The following is a 21,688-nucleotide window of genomic DNA, read 5'->3' on the forward strand; positions in this document are numbered from 1 at the left end:
TTCTTACATGATTATATGAAAGATACAGGCATCTGCGCCCATCACCGACATAGACCACCCACATAGTCATAAGTTTACCCTTAGTAGTTGTGGACATATATAAGTCCAAGTCAAAAGCATAACAATTGCAATATATATGTAAAGATTATAAGTTACATCTTTTTTATATTGATTTGAATTTCTCTAATTTAGATATTTGACATGTTGATTTAAGTCTTATTATCTTCTTGTTGTCTTATCCGCTGCGTCTGAAATTTAAATTTCAATGATTTTGGGACTTTTTTAAAAAAAATGTAACATATTTTCCAGCACGTTGACTTCTAAACCGATCATACAGATCTAAAGTTTTAACATAACATATTTTTAGTTGTTCCGTTTATATTTATAAGGCTTACCAACCGTAGCATAATTGATCGGAGCCATACACACTACTAAACTAAAAAAAAAAGAAAGAAAGAAAAACTAGCTCGGCCTTACCATGTGTTGAGTGAATTAACTACTTGTTTGATCTGTAATCAATCATCTAAGGAAAAAGAAAAAGAGAAAATGCAATCAAAAGGGGTATATAGTTACCATCGTCCATGCAGCTTCACAGAGAAGCCGGCCGGTGACCTAAAAAATGGAAGTGTCTAGTAAGGGGGCAAAAAAAAAAAAAAGAAAATGTGCAGCTATCTAAGCTTCCTTCTGGGAAGCTGCTGCTGTCCTCTACTATACTGCTGCTTGCATGTCACCGCCGTCGCCACCAGCAGCAGCAGCAGCTGGATCCCTGGATGCTGCAGCTAAGCACTGATAGCTCCACTTCATCACAATATACCTAGATCGATCGATGTCCAGCTTAATTAATTAACTGGTTAATTAATTAATCAGAGTAATTAATCTACGCGTACATGGCTATATAGCTAGTCAGCGCCTAATTAATTAAACCGACAGGCATGCATGTACGTTTGTCGTCAAGATATATAGATTCTCTGTGATCCAGGCACACGTACGCTCAATTAACTGTTGTCTGGGGGAATAATTGATTAATTAGCTGGTTGTGACCTAACTCTTTTCTTTTTTAAGAAACACAAATTGTTTAATTGATAAATTAACTCTTTTTTTTACGTTTATGTTTGGATGAGTTGTGTTACACAATACAAACATATAACGTCCACACACAACGCATACACACCAACCTTTAGTTATGTTATGCATACATGCATATCACGTATATATGCATGTATAAATGTATTTTACCGGGTAGTTTTTTTTCGAGCGATTGCAAAATAGCTGTTTTTTATAGATCAAACAAAATTTACTACGTAGATTAGAGATTAAGGAGTGAGTTTTGTAGAGAAACAAATAAATTAATTAGTACTACCTCCGTCCCAAAATATAAACATTTTTAGCTATAAATCTGGACACGAAAATTTGTGTCCATATTTATAGCTAAAAATATTTACATTTTGAGGCGGAGGGGTAGTACGTACGCACGCACTTACGTATAGGTGGTGCTCCGACATAATACAAGCTAGCAGAGTACCCTTTTGGGCAGACAGCTAGCAAAAAGAGGATTCACCAATTAATCAACTGAATAAACAATAGTGTTACTCCTAATATGTAAATTAAGTAGTACAGTGAGTACTAACCTAGTGCAACATCAGTATGAAGAAAAAGGTGATTAATAATATACTAACCTAGTGCAACATCAGTATGGGAGAGGTGTCGATTAGATAGCTCATGAGATCACCACTGAAAACGCCCTAATTCCGCGTTGAAGCGTTCAAAGCTAGCGTCCATCGAAAGTAAACAAAAACGAAATTCAAAATACTACTAATAAAGCATATATAGCTTAATTAATCAAAACCTTTTTGTCTTCGATTTCGTTTCGTCATTAGTGTGAGTGTGTGTGGTCGGTGCAGTAGTAAGTGCATGGAGGACGGAGGGCGTGACACGTGTCCGTGTTACGTGGTGTGGCTCCATTCGCTGGAGCAACCATGGCCACCGAATGTGGGCTTTCAATATCCAGCTAGCTCTAGCTAGCTAAGCAACACACACCCCCCAACCCTACACACATACTACACCAACTCAAAGAGAGATTAAAGGTTAAACACTTTTTGATGCAGTCAACACGTCTTAGGTGTGGAGTAACTTGGAAGCAGGTGCCCTTTTGAGGGAGAGGGACACGTGTACGTGCATATCCTACTACACATGTACTTTATCCGCTTTAAAATAAGTTTATTTTTCACTCATTCTACACATGTTAATAAAAAATAAAAAAACTAGCTAGAAAACTCATACTTCATTAATCTTATTACAATTATTTTTCACTTTTTTTACACCTAATACATTTATCCTTTATATGTTCATAAACTCCGAGAAAAAAATATAAGGAGCTAAAAATAAATTTATTTTGGAACAGGACTATTTTTCTAGAATAAAATAGTGTACACAACACATTTTGAGGATGCATTAGACGTGACGTTAGAGACACGTTGGGACAGTGGTAAAAACCAAACCTCGAATACCTAGATTTCCATACATTTTCGTCTATGATAAAAAAAAATATGAGTGGTGTACTTTATATTTCTAAGGTTTCTTGTTTCCATAAAGCAGCCGTACCAAGTCTCTAATTGGTTGATTAAAACAAAAATGAACCTAACAAAATTTCTAGTGGCCGGAATTTGATTTGAAGGATAACTAACTAAAAAGCTACTAGGAGTATTGGTTTAATTTTTTTATGCTAAGCTACTGGTTTAATTTGATAGGACGGTGTGTCAAGTAAAAAAATTAATTAATTGTCCTAGGTAGGGCAGAAAGGTTCAAACATTGCTCCGTGCTCTATCTCTCTCTCCTCATGGCAGAGAGATTGTGTTCGGCCCAAGGAGATCGTGAGAAAGTTTGTTTCATTTTCCGCGCGCACATTTTTTTAACAGTATTTTTTATAAAAAAAATTTATATAAAAGTTGCTTTAAAAATCATATTAATTCATTTCTGAAGTTTAAAATAGTTTATACTCAATTAATCATACGCTAATGGCTCACCTTATTTTGTGTATCTTCTCATTTCCACTCCTGTCAAACTTTACGTAACTCCACTCGAGAAAAATCTTAACTGAAATTATTTGGTATTCCCTCCCTTCGTTTCACAATATTTTTTTAACAAATTTACTTTTAAGTAATCACTTCATCAAAGTTAATAAAAATAAAGGATAAATAGATTAAAATTTAAAAAATGAGGAAAAATTGTATTAGGATTTAATAAAATATGATATCTTAGTCTTTTTAAATAAAACGAGATTTGAAGGGAGACGTCCCTCCAATCATTTTTAAGAAGAAATTATAAGCATGTGAAACACAGGACCATAAAAGTTGAAACCATAAAACCACTGGACTATCAAGTACAGCTCTATTTTAATCTTTTTGATTTGTATTTGGGATTATTGATTATATCCCCTAATTGAAGAAACATGAAGCAATTTAGTCATGCGTTAATCACACAACGAGGACAGATTAATCAATTAAAAAAGTGTGATCCATCCACGTGGTGTTTTGAGCGACTGCAGCAGTGGTATCGTGACAGACAAAGGAGGATTCCATGCGTCTACAACCAAAAACCATCAGCCTCAGGGGTCAGTGACCCCCTCTCCTCCCGCCACGTGTCCCCCCACCCGCTCCCGCCACTTTCAAAACCCACTTCCCCTTTGACCGCCTCTCCCGCCACCTCCTATAAATCTCCCCACGATTCCTCCCTCCCATTCCCCACCTCACCTCCTCTTCCACCTCCTCGAAATCATTCGAATCCATCTCCTTCTCCCTCCTCCCAACCCGCGCCAAATCGATCGATCGCGAGCTCCAGGCCGTGTCTCACCAATGGCGTCCTCCGCGCCTTCCGCCCCCGGCCTCGCGCCGCCGCCGCCGCCGTCCAAGGTGAAGGTGGCGACAGCAACCGTGCCAACCAATGGCAAGATCAAGCGCGGCGCGAGGCCAATGCGTGTCTCGGCGCCGGCGCCGGTGGTGGAGCCGCGGCGGCGGATGAACCCGCTCCAGCGGCTGGCGGCGGCGGCGATTGACGCGGTGGAGGAAGGCCTCGTCGCCGGGTTGCTCGAGCGGGGGCACGCGCTGCCGCGCACCGCCGATCCGGCCGTGCAGATCGCCGGGAACTACGCGCCCGTCGGGGAGCGCCCGCCGGTGAGGGGGCTGCCGGTGTCCGGCCGCCTCCCGGCGTGCCTCGACGGGGTGTACGTCCGCAACGGCGCCAACCCGCTCCACGCGCCGCGCGCCGGGCACCACCTGTTCGACGGCGACGGGATGCTCCACGCCGTGCGGCTCGCCGGCGGGCGCGCCGAGTCGTACGCGTGCCGGTTCACGGAGACGGCGCGGCTGCGGCAGGAGCGGGACATGGGGCGGCCCGTGTTCCCCAAGGCCATCGGCGAGCTCCACGGCCACTCCGGCGTCGCGCGACTGCTGCTGTTCGGCGCGCGCGCGCTCTGCGGCGTGCTCGACGCGTCCCGGGGCATCGGCGTCGCCAACGCCGGCCTCGTCTACCACGACGGCCGCCTCCTCGCCATGTCCGAGGACGACCTCCCCTACCACGTCCGTGTCACCCACGACGGCGACCTCGAGACCGTCGGGAGGTACGACTTCCATGGCCAGCTCGACGCCGACGGCACCATGATCGCGCACCCCAAGCTCGACCCGGTCACCGGCGAGCTCTTCGCGCTCAGCTACAATGTCGTGTCCAAGCCCTACCTCAAGTACTTCTACTTCACCGCCGACGGCCGGAAGTCCCGCGACGTCGACATCCCCGTCGGCGCGCCGACGATGATCCACGACTTCGCCGTCACGGAGAACTACGCCGTCGTCCCCGACCAGCAGATCGTGTTCAAGCTCCAGGAGATGGTGCGCGGCGGCTCGCCGGTGGTGTACGACAGGGAGAAGGCGTCGCGGTTCGGCGTGCTCCCGAAGCGCGCCGCCGACGCGTCGGAGCTCCGGTGGGTGGAGGTCCCCGGCTGCTTCTGCTTCCACCTCTGGAACGCGTGGGAGGACGACGCCACCGGCGAGATCGTCGTGATCGGCTCCTGCATGACGCCGCCGGACGCCGTGTTCAACGAGCCGTCTTCGCCGGAGGAGGAGAGCTTCCGCAGCGTGCTCTCCGAGATCCGCCTCGACCCGCGCACCGGCGTGTCGCGGCGGCGCGCCGTGCTGCGCGACGCCGCCGAGCAGGTGAACCTCGAGGCCGGCATGGTGAACCGGCAGCTGCTCGGGCGGAAGACACGGTACGCCTACCTCGCCATCGCCGAGCCATGGCCGAGGGTGTCGGGCTTCGCCAAGGTGGACCTCGAGAGCGGCACGGCGGAGAGGTTCATCTACGGCGAGGGGAGGTACGGCGGCGAGCCATGCTTCGTTCCGCGCGCCGGCGCCGCGGGGGAGGACGACGGACACGTGCTGTGCTTCGTCCACGACGAGGAGCGCGGCACGTCGGAGCTGGTGGTGGTGGACGCTGGCGGCGCCGGCGGCGAGGCGATGGAGGAGGTCGCCGCCGTGAAGCTGCCGGGGCGCGTGCCGTACGGACTGCACGGCACCTTCATTGGCGCCAACGAGCTGCAGCGACAAGCTTAGCTTAGCTCAAATTAATTACCCAGTGAAAAATCAAATTACAGAGTTGCTTAATTTTTTTTACTAGTAGAACGCAACAGTAAAAAGAATTAATTAACAGCAGTGAATAATTAGTTAATTAGCTAGGGAATTGAAATAGTTTAGCGGTCGTGCACTACTGATTTTTAATTAGTGCAACACAGACCGCGTGTGTGTATATGTACGTATACCTTTTACTGTATCTTCAGATTGTGTATATATATGTACAGGAAAAGATTTATATATCATACATATTTTGTTGTATATATATATACGTATATTTCTGTACAAGTATATGTAGACAGTATTTTTGTCATCTTAATAATTTTTTTATCATATTTTAGGCTGACTTTGCTGGTTGTCGGATTGTTGCAAACATGTACAATTAATGTTAAGAAAATTAAGGTAGCTAATGTGTCAACATGTTGTGTGTGTTTGTGCTGACAGAGTGACAGTGTGGTCTGTCCTACTCCAAGTACTATCAAAGTGGTGGTCGTGAGAGCGACTTCAAGCCTAGAGGTTCATGTTTTACTTTTAAGATAATGAGGAGCTAGGTTGATTGTTATTTCCTCCTTCCTCCACATATATAAGTACCTCTAAAAAGTTTAAGGCTCCGTTCTTTTCTAATTAAAATGTAGATTTTATCTTAATTTTTTATTAGCATTTTTTTTCAAACTACTAAATGGTATATTCGTGCAGAGATATTGCTTTAAATATCCGATAAATTTAATTTTTTATGTTTATAATAATTAGTACTTCGTCCGTTTCAGGCTATAAGATTTTCTAGCATTGCCCACATTCATATAAATGGTAATGAATCTAAACATATATATATATCTAGATTCATTAACATATATATGGATGTAGACAATGCTAGAAAGTCTTATAACATGAAACGGAGAGAGTACAGAGTACAGTACATGACTAATTATATATTAATAGTTTATCTCGTTTTACTAATGGTTTATCTCGTTTTACTTGCGATGAAAAATATTCATCTTCATCTTTGCTGAACCTGGCTTTATAAGGTTAATGCGAAATTACTTTAACATCCTTAAAAGTTTGCTTTGAAAGAGATTAACGTTAAATGATACAACGATAAATATGAATGACGATAAAATGGTTGGATTGCGGCAGTAGTGCTCTAGAAGCCTCTTTCAATAAATTTTAAACGCTAGAAAATCTTTTATTTGTAGGAGGGAGTATTCATCAACATCATCATCATTATTATTATCCTCACAAAACAAATATCATTATAATTACGAAGTACTCTTCCTGTTTAGTACTTATTTAGATAATACTCAATTAGACAATGCAATTACTTATTAATTACTAGTTAGTACATTCTCTAGGCTATACATATTTAAACTACAAACATTTGCTTAATTTCATATAATGTATGACCAAAATGTCCTTCACAAGTCACAACTGACCAAAATCAAATTGGTTAGGAGGTCTGTTAATATCGTCTAGTACATTAATTGTACTAACTAACCCTATTAATGTAAGAATTGGAACCGGATATGTAGTACTGTGGTCAATTGAATTCGTTTTTCGTAATCAAGTAAACAACCATATGTTAATTAGCGACATTCATGATGCACGCGTAAAAATTGATGTTTCTTTCTTTTTTTTATAACACCCACGCGACTCATATGCATAATCGGTCTCAACGATTTATACACGCTTTAGCTTTAAAAAGCCAAGAGAAACGTCCAGGGATCTTCCGTGGTGAGTTAGACAACCTAGATTCGAAATCTCACTCCTTCTAATTAATTATTTGATATTAGATCCTTCTCTAATATTCACGTTTTTAGCTTTAAAAAGCCAATGTAGTAGATTAGCAATAGTAGTAGTGCTGACTTCTTAGAAGTATCTGGCATTTATTTTCGTCCTTTTCTTTTTGGGAAAATTAATGGTGGTTAATTGTTATCACAAATAAGAAAGTGTAATATTTATATGACACTAGATTAATTATTAACTACTACTCTCTCCGTCCCATAATATAAGAACCTAAAATTGGATGGGACATTTCCTAGGACAACAAATCTGGACAAAAAAAAAGTATAATACAGTTTCAAACTATTTTCTAAGACAAACTTGTGTTATGCATTTTCAAAAGCTCAATCAAAATATTTAAAGAGATAATTTCTAATCAAAGTACATTTTAAGTGCATTTTACATACCTCTTCTGTTTCAAATATAAGTATTTCTATAGATTTTCAGCAAAGATTAAATTGAGTAGAAAAGACTATATGTTTGATGCCGTATGCCTCATTAAATAAGAAATGATTGGAGATAATATGAAAAGAAATTGAACGAATGGTGTTTGACGAGCCAGACAAGCAGGTAAGTGCTCTAAAAAATTGCTTATATTTGGTACAAATTTTAAATTTTATATGGTAGAAGTGCTTATATTTTTATATTTTGAGAACAGAAAGAGTAGTAAGTACGTCACATACTTATTTATGTGACCAAATTTTGAAATATGTATTTTATTAAGCAATATGAAACATATGTCGTCGATGGTTATCGATAACACGCATATATAGTCGGTGGATAGAATGAGATATATGTGATCTAGTCGACCAAAATTTAGCTACACCAACCAATTCAACAACGGGATCGTGTATGCTTTAGCTAATTAAATGTCTTTACCGACAAATGCGACTTGATGTGGGTGTGCAGCTGAGCTAGCCCACACTAAACCTAGCTCGACATTGATATATCGACTTAACTAATTGAGCAAATTAAGAAAAGAGATAGAGTACATGCTTTTAATTAATTAGCTAATGTTATTGTCTTGCATCAATTGATTCATTAATTTCAACACTATATACGTAGAGAAAAATATATGGAGGTTAGAAAGCGCGGCTAATTTTTTTTAATTATTTTTCCTGTCATTTCTTAGCTAACATATATATACTTCCAAATATCAGAAGTTTATGGCTACGTGGACCGATCATTTTCGTAATTACAAGTTACGTAAATAAAATTACAGTTTTCAACATAAATCAACAAAAACATGCTGCTACTAATTTAATTATATGCTGATCTCAACTCTTCGAAATCATGTATCTACAGCTAGCTAGCTTGTGTACGTAAGCTAACAGATATACCCATATCGTGCTTAGCTATACTCAAATCTCTACTAAAAGATCTACTCAGTGAGTTAATTGTATAATTCAAGCACCAGCGATCTAATTAAGCACCAGGCAGAATCATCCATCCACCAACTAATTAACAAACTAATCGACATTATATGTCTCTATCTATGATCCAACATTCTAGCAAGAAAAAAATATATTATACCATATATGAACAAAAATACATCCTCCGTATTTTAATGTATGACGCCGTTGACTTTTCAACCAACGTTTGACCATTCATTTTATTTAAAATTTTTATGCAAATATGAAAATATTTATGTCATGCTTAAAGAACATTTGATGACGAATCAAGTCATAATAAAATAAATGATAATTACATAAATTTTTTTTAAATAAGACGAATGGTCAAACGTTGGACAGCATCATAGATTAAAATATGGAGATAGTATTAAACTTGCTCGGTGGACTGTATATATTGAAAGCTGCATACGTCAGCAAAAGGAAGCCGCTACAGTAGCTGCGCGACGACTGCGAGCGGATCGACATTAATTTGCCGCTTACGCTGACACGTGGATGTCCACGTGTCATCCTCTTGATCGATGTCGGTATATAGTACCTTTTCCGGTTAATTGTTAGTTTCGTGCATTAGTTATGAGTTTCAGTAGCTAAGTTGTTTTTTATCCACGCTACACATATCAATATAAAAAAACAAAAATACTCCCACTATATCAAATTTTAAATTAATTATCCCCCACTTAATTTATCTAGTTTTAGGGCAATTGTTTTATACTTTCACAAATTCGGATTTAAGGATATTACTCAAGAATGAATTTATTTTAGGACACCTGTAGTTACTTATTTACTTTCATTATGAAATATAGTTACAAATTTACGTATTTATCGATAAATGGTGGTAAATTATATATATATATATATATATATATATATATATATATATATATATATATATATATGTATATATATATATATGGCTGATAACCTGACAACCAATCAAAGCTTATAGCCGTCGTATAATGTCCGGTATTATAACTGATAACTAAAACATAGTAGTATGCGTGATGATAGCTGTCGTAATATATACTCCCTCTGTTTCAAAATATTTGACACCGTTGACTTTTTAAGTACATTTTTGACTATTCGTCTTATTCAAAAAATTTAAGCAATTATTTATTTTTTTATATTATTTGATTCATTGTTAAATATATTTTCATGTACACATATAGTTTTACATATTTCACAAATTTTTTTAATAAGACGAATGGTCAAATATGTGCTAAAAAGTTCGGTGTCAAATATTTTGAAACAGAGGGAGTGTAATGTTCGGTGTTATAATTCACGAACCGGTAGGGATTTCCGGTTGTTTTATTATTGTTCGTGAGCACACCCAAATGTCAAAGCAAATCAGTTGGGTACCTCGGTGTGTGTTTTTTGGATTGATCTGCCGACTGCACATATATGTGCATGCATGCATATATATGGTGTACCATGCACCTGCGCTACATGCCGGAGCCACATGAGAAACATATGTTGACATCTTTTTCTTGACTAAATCTGGCAGAACATGCACTATTAGAATAGTAAAAATAAGGAGCATATATATTCTTCAAGAAAAAGAGAAACATATTTTTTTTCTACAATACATGCCATTTGTGACAGTCAAAAAATGCCACCGCTACTCTTCCGTCTAAAAAAAATTGACTTCTGCCTACGAAATCTATACATAGACTATGTTCATATTTATAGTCAGAAGTTGGCTTTGATAGGACAAAGAGAATATATATGTAAGGGAACAAACTGTTTACACCCAAATTTAGCACCTATGGACGAAATAGGGAAAAATTGCCAAAGTTTGGAAAGTGCTGGGTTTCCTTCATAGGGCCGGTCAGACCACAGGTATGTGGGCAGTCTGACCGGCTAGTAGGGCCGGTTTGACCGCAGGTATGTGGGCAGTCAGACCATCAAGGTCCGAGTCCGAGTCTGTTTTCGTCGGGTCTCGGGTTTCCTTGCTCGGGAAGGCATGTTTCGTGTTTCTATTGGTTTCTATCCCGAGTTGGACGTGGAGGAGGGCCTGTAGAGGGCAAGATCAACCCCTATATAAGGGACAAGGTCGGTTCATTGTAAAACCCCCGAATACAATCTACTTGAATCATTCTTTTACTATGTTTTCTATTTTACCCTAGTTTAGTCCATCTTTGTCGGTTTGCGCCGTAAACCGTCCACCGCCGCTGCGAGAGTGCGACACCTCTTTGTAGGTTTGTCCTGAAAACATTCCGTTTTACCCACGAGACGGATAGTTATCCTTATATCGATCTAAATCGGCCTAGAGGCTGATTTTGATCTCTAAATCGGCTCCGCTAGCAGGTTTAGCTTTTCTTTTTGCAAAACCCATCTTCATTTGGCCCTTTGGCTAGATCGAGGTGGTTGGCGACTCCATATCACCACAAGGCGTTTAGGTGTTGAGATCGTGCTTGTCGACTTGTCACAAAAAGTTGCCAACACGATTTTTGGCGACTCCGCTGGGGACGATCTAATCGGCCATATCACGGCCGAATTTCGTTTAATCTAGTAATTACTGTTCATCAAATCAGGAGTTTCGGCTTAATAGCCGAAATCAATCTACACTGTAATTGCTATCGCTACGCATTGGTTTCATCGCCGGATTAATCTGTTCCGCGGCGAAGTTAATTATCTAGCCGTCACTGAATCCATCTGAATACTTGCCGTTCAGCACGCCGCGTATACCGAGGATCATCGTCAGGAGGCAGAGGCCGGCTCGACGGCCTCGTTTCTTTTTGTTTCGTACGGCAAACAGAGAAACGATCAGGCTATTAGAGCCGATCTACCTGGCAGACAAGCAGCAAGAACTTTGTTTCTTTTTATTACCGGTCATGACACCGGTCTAACCGCATCCTATGCCGGTCAGACCGTGCCTACCATAGCCGGTCAGACTGTGCCCTATTCTAGCCAGATCGGACCTCCTGTGGCCGGTCTGACCGCACCACTGACCACCGGTCAGACCGGGCCATGGGCCGGTCAGACCGGTTCCCTGGGAGTTTCTCCAGGTTTTCATACCACGACTAGCGGTACTGATTTTAATTATTATTCATCACCTGTTAATACTGTTAGTCATGCTACTCCACATATCTCTAATGTTTACAATGATCCTAATAGAGAATATTCTCATGACACTAGGTATGGCCAATATAATCATATTGTGCCGCAACAACCACCCCTTAGGCCACCAAATACACCACCAGATCCACATTGGCCTAAAAATATGGAGGAATTGATTAGTGCCATTATCAGGGCTACATTTGGGGTTGAAGCGAAGGATCGTGCTAGGGAGAACCAAAAGCCGTATTCTGATTTTTATGACGTTGTCCCATATCCTCCTAATTATAAAATTCCTGAATTTACCAAATTTAGTGGTGAGGATAGTAGGACTACATACGAGCATGTAGATCAATTCTTAGCGCAATGTGGTAGGGCTAGTAGTATGAATGCATGTAAGTTGCGCTTGTTTTCTTTATCTTTGTCCGGTACTGCTTTGATATGGTTTACTTCTTTACCGGCAAATTCTATTGATACTTGGGCTCAATTAGAACAAAATTTCATGATTATTTTCACACTAATGAAACCGAGCTTAAGTTGTCTGATTTAACATCGGTTAGGTATAAATACAATGAATCTGTTGCTGATTATATTGAAAGGTTTAGAGATGTTAAAAACCGATGTTTCAATTTGAAAATAACTGACAAAGATTTGGCCAACATTGCATATGATGGATTGCTTGATTCTGTTAAAGAGAAATTGAATGGCCAGATATTTCTTCATGTTGATCATGTGTTGCATGAAGCAGCTCTAGCTCAGGAAAGCCGAGTGGATGACAATAGTTTAAATACCACCTTAGATGATAGTGCAATATCATGTATAGCCGAACCAAGCGATGGTTCGGATTGTGGTAATAATTTGTGCAATGATGCCGTAACGAGTATAGCCGAACCAAATGTTGATTCGGATTGTCTTACTAGTTTGGATGATAACGCAATAACCAATATAGCCGAACCAAGTGTTGGTTCGGATTGTGTTACTAGTTTAGACAATAATGGAATAGTCAAACCAAGTAATGGTTCAAATTGTGTTGCTAGCTTAGAGAATAATGCCATTGAAGATATAGCCGAACTAAATGGCGGTTCGGATTGTATTACAAGAGAAAATGAAATAGCATTGTCACCTAAGACCGAATCACAAATTGGTCATGTGGATGTTGGAAAAGATAATGACAATGTCTTGCGGGATAGTAGTGAAATAGGATCCAAAGAAGCTATGCATACATATCAAAGGCCGTATCCTGAACACGTAGATTCGGTCCCATACCCGCAAGGATTTGAGGTGCCCAACTTCACAAAATTCACAGGTGAGGATGCTAGAACAACAATGGAGCATATCGGCCAATTTATTGATCAATGTGGTAAGGCCAGTAGTAATGATTTTCTTAAGTTAAAGTTGTTTCCTCCTTTGTCAAACTTTGCATCTACATGGTATAGTTTACTTGCTCCTAATTCAATTTCTATATGGTCACAAATGGAACATGAGTTTCATGATTATTTTAAAGATGCAAGCTTGATAGAGAATAGACCGCTTGATGATTCATCGGTCACTTGTGAAACTATTTCGGTTACATCTATGCCTAAGACCGGAATTGTTAGTGATCCTCTCCTTGTTAGTTCTATTGATGTTGACAAAAAGAAAGGGAAAAGTGTTATTATTGGGGATCCTCGGCCCAAGAATAGGATCAAAAATGCGAAGGCCGAAGATCATAAAGTTGCAAAGGATGAATCATCTAGTTTCCAAAGGACCAAAAAGCCGAAGCTCACTTTTGAGATGCTTATGGCTAAGTACAAGAAAGGATTAGTCGGTCAACGATTTGATAACCAAACTAGTAATTCAGAAAGACCAAGATCATCTCGTGGGAAGAGATTTGGTCAAGCACCAAAGCAATCGGAGCCATCAACTATACCAACTCCATATAAACCTCCTGTTGTGATGCCATGGTATCCACATCCAATGTCACCATTTGGTTATCCTTTTATGTATTACATGCCTTGGATGCATCAACCACCTATGCCATATTACCAAGAGTGGAAGGAATCACCTAGGTCAGTGCCAAATCATTAATCCAACTCAAGACAAGACCGTTTCCCACAAAAGAATCGGTCCGGTGGATCAAAGGTGAAAAAGGTGAAGAAGGTGTGGGTGAGGAAAGAAGCCAAAGCTCCGGAGGTCGTTGCTATCAATGAGGAATCTCAAGATGTTCATGTACCTACTGGAGATGCGGCGAAAACTATACAAGCAGAGAAGACTGAAGCCGATGCCGTGACTGTCAACATTGGAGGTCTAACCGAGACAGCTGGCCGGTCTAACCGCCAGTCTACGGCCGGTCTGACCGACCCTCCTGGCCGGTCTGACCGACGGCTTGCAGCCGGTCTGACCAAGCCCAGAGGCCGATCAGACCGAGGGGCATTAAAGGTGAGCGGGAAAACTGACAACAACACAGGAGCTTCTACTTCGACCAAAAATATGAAGAATCATTTCTTAGCTCCTGGAAAACAACCACAGCCGAAGTGGATACCTTCTGGCTTATCTCGCTCTCAAAAGAGGAGGCTACAGCGTCTTCGGGCCATAGGTCAAAAAGAAAAGGAGGCCGAAGATGTAAAGAACAAAACATGTAATAATTTAGAGCCTCGAACGACACCTAAGCGAGTGTGGAGACCTAAAGAAGTAAAAGTTGAGAGACCGGTGATTTCCCAAACTAGTGATAAATCCAATTTTATGAGAGAAGAATCATCGGTCATTAGAAATAAGTCTCCTTCACATGATGCTATGGGTGTTAGTGCGGTATCCATCTTGCCTTCGAAATCGCGCAATCTAGAAAGCCGATTTTGCTCGGGGGGCAAGACATTAATATGCTCATGAGGGAACCAAGAGAAGATGAACGGCGATGGATACGACATCACATCTTTGAGCCGCCGTTTGTCGGATGCTAAGGCAAGGTATGGGTTTATTGTGTTCAACATTATATTATATGCCTATGCCATGTTAGAACATTGCTTGCTATCTAGCACATGTGTGTTTTTGCTTATCAAATTGATATTATACATACATGTTGCAAATGCCAGTTCTAGGTAGTAGAATTGGTAGGTTGGCATATAATTTGTTTGAAGTATGATTTGGCTCATGACTCTTTGATATTTATTTAAAGCCAAATCATATGTGTTTTTATGGATCACCATATAAGATATAGATTTCATATTTATTGCACCATGAAAGTTTTGCTTACTAGTAATTCGGCTAATGTCAATGGTCAATGTGATGATTTGCTCTAGAGTGGTAGGAACATTGGCATTGTTAATATTTTACATACATGCTCAAGCCGATTATTTACATTTGTAGTTTATTGGAATTCATGTGTGTGAGGCATATGACTTTGGTGATTCATTATTGATCATACTTCAATTGGCTAAGTGTTTTGATGCCATGATGGTTATTGTTTCAAAAGCCATTTGAATTAGTATTCTTCTAGACATGTTAGTTGGATGTTATAGTTCATATGTCTAGAGAGAAGGAATTTTGGTCCAATAATTTGATACACCAAGCATCTGGCTATTATGTGAAGAAAAATTATATACTAAAGGCCGATGCTTGATTTCAAAAGTTTGGACGAAATTGGCAAAGTCATAAACCAGGGGCGGTCTGACCGGCATTGCACGGCCGGTCTGACCAGTGGTACCGGCGGTCTGACCGGCTCTGCATGGCCGTTCTGACTGGGTAGACAGGGCGGTCTGACCGGCATTGCGTGTCCGGTCTGACCGATCTCGGACAGAGAGCTGGAGGACACGTTACAATTGATTAAAAGGATGAATTAATTGTGAATTCGGACATTTGTGCCCATGAGTTAGAAGTAGCTTGGAGAATTCCTTTGATTAGATATTTGAAAGATCCTACACTTAAGGTTGATCGGAAGATTCGGCGGCAAGCGCTCAAATATTATATCGCCGAAAAATAGATGGAGTATTACTTAGATAATGATCAATCTAAAGTTGCTAAGAGAGTAGTACATGAAGGGATTTGTGAAATTCATCAATCGGCCCGTAAGATAAATTGGTTGCTTAGGAGAGTAGGGTTTCATTGGCCGAAAATAATTGATGATTGTTTCAAATGTTATAGAGGGAGTGAAGCTTGTTAACGGATCGGCAATGTTCAATTAGCGCATGCCGTTATATTGAATCCTATCATGAAACCATAGCCGTTCCAAGGTTGGGCTTTGGATTGCATTGATCAAATTTATCCTTTGTCATCAAAAGGGCATTGGTTCGTGCTAGTTGCAATGGATTACTTCACTAAGTGGACCGAAGCCATGCCGCTCGAGAATATTACTTGTACGGAGGTAATTGACTTTATTTTGAAGCATATTGTTCATAGATTTGGTATTCCTCAAACGTTAAAGGAGCTTCTTTACGTCCAAGGAAATGAGAAGTTTTGCCAAATCTTATGATATTAAGTTGTTGAGTTCTCTTTACTACGCTCAGGCTAATGGATAAGCCGAGTCGAGTAATAAAACATTGTTGAAATTGCCGTTTTGCCAGTTGGTAAATCTTGGCTCTCTTCAGTATTTCAAGCAAGACGACTTATCGGTTGAAGATTACAAGACCTTGATGGGGAGCAATTTTGAAGACGTCATCGACAAGCGTTTGAAGACTTTGAAGGAGATGAAGACACTTCAAGACGGTGTTTTCAGAGAGCAATTAATGGGAGATAGCTTAAAGAAATACTTCCCGAGCATTTGGACGAAATAGGGAAAATTTGCCAAAGCTTGGAAAGTGTCGGGTTTCCTTCACAGGGCCGGTCAGACCATAGGTATGTGGGCGGTCTGACCAGCTAGTAGGGCCGGTCTGACCGCAGGTATGTGGGCGGTCAGACCATCAGGGTTCGAGTCTGAGTCTGTTTTCGTCGGGTCTCGGGTTTCCTTGCTCGGGAAGGCACGTTTCGTGTTTATATTGGTTTCTATCCCGAGTTGGACGCGGAGGAGGGCCTGTAGAGGGCAAGACCAATCCCTATATAAGGGACAAGGCCGGTTGATTGTAAAACCCCCGAATACAATCTACTTGAATCGTTTTTTTACTATGTTTTCTATTTTACCCTAGTTTAGTCCATCTTTGTCAGTTTGCGCCGTAAACCGTCCGCCGTCGCTGCGAGAGTGCGACACCTCTTTGTAGGTTTGTCCTGAAAACCTTCCGTTTTGCCCACGAGACGGGTAGTTATCCTCATATCGATCTAAATCCGCTTACAGGCTGATTTTGATCTCTAAATCGGCTCCGCTAGCAGCTTTAGCTTTTCTTTTTGCAAAACCCATCTTGATTTGTCCCTTTGGCTAGATCGAGGTGGTTAGCGACTCCATATCACCGCAAGGCGTTTAGGTGTTGAGATCGTGCTTGTCGACTTGTTACAAAAAGTTGCCAACGCAAACAATGTGAGTTGGTCCGTAGTTAGTAACTAGGAGTTATCTCAAACGTTGTTCAACACCTTTCACTGACATTGGCATCAGTAACGGCTTAGTAGTTTTTAACCATCAATGATGGAAAGGAAACATTGGACGTCATGCTTAAAGCCTCAAACTCGGGGTTACATCCTCCAATGGCCCCTAAGCTTGAGGACAACACAATAGAGGGAGATGTTGCTAGCGAGCCGATTGAATGGCACAACGAGATAGCGGAAGAAAATGAGAGTTCAAAAGGGTTGAGTTCTACAATTTCAACAACAACAAAAACAACAACATAGAAGGTGGAGTTAATTTGCATGAATCTTAAAGAAATTCAATGGTCCCAAGTCTGTAAGAAAATAGAGGGATTTTTCTATCATATGTATAGTAGACAGTCCCTCTTTTATACGTACTCCCTCCGTATTTTAATGTATGACGCCGTTGACTTTTTGATAAACGTTTGACCTTTTGTCTTATAAAAAATTTATGTAATTATCATTTATTTTATTGTGACTTCATTTATCATCAAATATTCTTTAAGCATGACATAAGTATTTTTATATTTGCATAAAAAATTAAATAAGACGAATGGTCAAACGTTGATTAAAAAGTCAACGGCGTCCTACATTAAAATACGGAGGGAGTAGTTACATAGAAATTATAATATATCTACAATATAACTACACTGTAGTTGTTATACTATAGCTATATTTGAGAAAATTATAAAGAAAACTGTCGACAAATTCCATAGATAATTAGCCACCGGCCGAGTTTGGACTAAACGGGTCTTCATTGTCACCTTTAACTAGAACAGTCGAACAATCGGGTGCCAAAGGTGTGATACATGCATAGGTCTTGTGATAGGACTTGTGAATTGTGATAGTCACACGTGTAAACACTTACTCCATATAATTAATATATGTATTTTGTCTTGCTGTGACTGTGAGTGCATGCATGCATACAAGCAGTTTAATTAATTTTGGCTAGCTACTGATCTATTCCATGATTCCATCATGCTTGCATGCACCGGGGAATTTGGAGAGTATGGCTGTGTTTAGATCTAAAGTTTGGATCTAAACTTCATTCTTTTTTATCACATTAACCTATCATATATATATAACTTTTCAGTCACATCATCTTTAATTTTAACCAAAATCTAAACTTTACGTTGAACTAAATACAGCCTATATATTTGCATATATTGCTATTAGTATACTGTATATATGTTGTGTTGTCATTGCTGACGACGATGGGATAGCATGGAAAACCAGGTGCTGCACCTCTTCTGAACCCATGGTTTAATTTAGACTTTTAGACCTACCTGCATAGTATGTGATCTTCATGCATGCATGTTCTGCTACTCTCTAGAAACTAGAAAGATGCATGCATGCATTGCTAGCTACCTATATGTTTGTGGTTACACATATTTTAGCTAGAGCTAGATCCTTTTTAAAAATATATATATATTTAGAACTAGATCATCAAAACATGCATGCAGACAAACTCACATGATTGATCAGAGCCACATGAACCGTCGACATAGTTAGGCTACTTAGGTGTATATTCATGTGCGAATTGTATGGTACAGATACAGAGATATAATATACTTTCATGCCAGAAAGGTTGATCACATATCTTATTAAGGAGCTACTATATATCCATGAATGTTTTAAGTTGTGTTCGGGAGGAGTTGGGAACTTTTTCTTCTCGCACGAAAACAAGATAACTCATTAGTGTATGATTAATTAAGTGTTACATAAAAACTAAAAAATAAATTAATTTGATTCCTTTAAAGTAACTTTCTTTTATAAAAATTATAAAAAGACGCACCTTAACAATTTGAAAAACGTGCGCATGAAATACGAGAGAAGACAGGATCCCTTAGTTCTGAACGCAATAAGTCAGCTACTTCCCCGTCCCAATTGTAGCTATTTCTAGCACAATACCTTATCCCAAAATGAAGCTATTTTTCCACCTACCTTCTCCTCTCAACCAATCACAACCATTCTCCTTCACCTACTTTTTCTTTTTAACTAATCACACACCTTCTCCAATCATTCTCACATACTTTCTTATAATATCGCTGCCAACCTAAAAAATCCTATATTTTGGAACGGAGGTAGTAGCTATAGTTGTACTACGTACTTTGGATTTTTCTTTTATATATACTAGCAAAAGACTAGTGGTTGCAACAGGTATTATAAGAGATAAAAGCAAAAGAAAGAAGTACTAGGTTAATAGTATGGTTAGTTGATTAGACATATAATGTCATATCAAAGTAAAAAAAAACATTCATATGTGACCACCTTAATTATGATTCTACATGCCAGTTTGTGACGTTGTAGGCAGACTCGGACACCACTACTAAAATTATTCAAAGTAGTATTGATTATCTCAAAATGTTTAATGATCAAATAATTAATTAGGCCCTGAAGATTAATGATCTACAGTAATAATTATCTCTCTTATCCATGGCATGCATTACAAGCAATGCGTGCAGGACCTGACGTCATGATGGAGTTGGAAGGGTAGTTCAGAGATCTAATTCAGTACGAACTTACGTACGTGCTGATCATATCTTATCTAGTACTATCTATCTATAAATTAAGCAGAGGCAGTTTTGATCGGATTATACGATGAGATAAAACTAATCAATAATTAATTAAGCTGGGCATATACTTTCTTGATATACTATTTCTTTTTGTTTGGGGGAAGAGAGAATTGATCAATGTAACACTTTCAAAGAGGGAATATTTTGAGTGTGGTCCATTGTGCGTAATGTTAGGTACGTAGTGTACTAGATAGTTCTCTGTGTACAACTACATACTCCCTCCGTCCAAAAAAAAAAAGATAAATCATGTGTTTCCGCATCCAACGTTTGACTGTCCGTCTTATATGAAATTTTTTTATAATTAGTATTTTCATTGTTGTTAGATGATAAAACATGATTAATACTTTATGTGTGACTTGTCTTTTTAATTTTTTTTTTTAAATAAGACGGACGGTTAAATGTTGGACACGTAAACCTAGTATTTATTTTTTTTGGGACAGAGGGAGTATATATATATATATATATATATATATATATATATATATATATATATATATATATATATATATATATATATATATATATATATAGACACACACACACATCGTCAGCGTATCACTTTTGCAGATAAGATCAATGCATATGCAGAGCGTGTATAGGTGTGCAACACATTTATCATCAGCTGGACCAATGTGATGGAGTGATGGTGGCAGTTTTATGTCGTACTAATCAAATCTAGTACCATTAATTATTGCCCTAATTAATTAATTAGTTAGCATGTGTACGTACATGTTCACGTGTGGCACGCACGAATAAATGATGCAAAATGGAATATATATAATCGGAGAAGAAATTAAGCAAAGAAAGAAATATCTTCTTCCTTTTGCATCCATATGCTTATCGATTGATCGATCCATTCAGCAAATTAATCAAATGTCAATGGAGTACTCGATCTATGCGTGTGTCGCGTCAGCTGAGCTGACCACGGGTCAAAGTTAATTAATTGGCCACGTCATTGCTGGCATCACGGCGCATGCAGACAGAGATTTTCGGAGAGTCAGAGGTCAAACATGCAGCAGAGTAACTGGTTTAATTTGAAATTCGGATGGACAGGATCAAAGTGTCTAATGATCTTTATCTCTAACGGGTTAAATTAAAACTTTGTAGATGAGACTCAACAGGTGGCCTGGAAAGCTAAAACGTACAGTGATTACTTAGTTGGTGTTTGGATCTAGTGATTAAACTTTAATCCATGTCACATTGGATATTTGACACTAATTTAAAGTATTAAACATAGACTAATTATAAAATTAATTGTATAAATGAGAGCTAATTCGCGAGATAATTTTTTAAGCCTAATTATGTTTGCTGTAACATCACATAGACTAATCATAGATTAATTAGGCTTAATAGATTCGTCTCGCGAATTAGTCCAGGGTTATAGATTGAATAGGTTTTATCATTAGTCTACGTTTAATATTTCTAATTAGTGTCCCAATATCTAATGTAATTAGGACTAAAATTAATCCTTGTGATCCAAACACTACCTTAGTGGATATAACAGTGCAATTAGCTAATTAAATAAGCCGGAGATGAGTAAATAATCAACGTTCCGATAACGCAGCACAGCTCTATCTGCTTTGCAATTTGGATATATAGCGCATGAAAAAACCTGCTACCAATGAATAATAATACACGCGTGGTTGAGATTTGAGAAGAAATTTAATAAGGTTAATGATTTCCTGCTGTCCTTCGTAGTCTCCTTTAGCATGCGTGTGTTCATGTGTTGTCACGGACTCACGGTACATGGACATGCATATGCATCCTCCGGCCATTAATTAAAAGAAAAGGT

General features: G+C 39.6%; 1 protein-coding gene across 1 annotated transcript; it reads left to right on the plus strand.

Annotated features, from left to right (window-relative positions):
* Positions 1-3,750: 3,750 nt before the first annotated feature.
* Positions 3,751-5,865, plus strand: LOC127778892 (9-cis-epoxycarotenoid dioxygenase NCED4, chloroplastic). Its single transcript, XM_052305536.1, has one exon. It carries the CDS (start codon positions 3,852-3,854, stop codon positions 5,598-5,600), a length of 1,749 nt encoding a protein of 582 aa, XP_052161496.1. The 5' UTR covers positions 3,751-3,851; the 3' UTR covers positions 5,601-5,865.
* Positions 5,866-21,688: the final 15,823 nt, after the last annotated feature.

Source organism: Oryza glaberrima, chromosome 7 (assembly GCF_000147395.1).
Source record: "Oryza glaberrima chromosome 7, OglaRS2, whole genome shotgun sequence".
Lineage (NCBI taxonomy): Eukaryota > Viridiplantae > Streptophyta > Magnoliopsida > Poales > Poaceae > Oryza > Oryza glaberrima.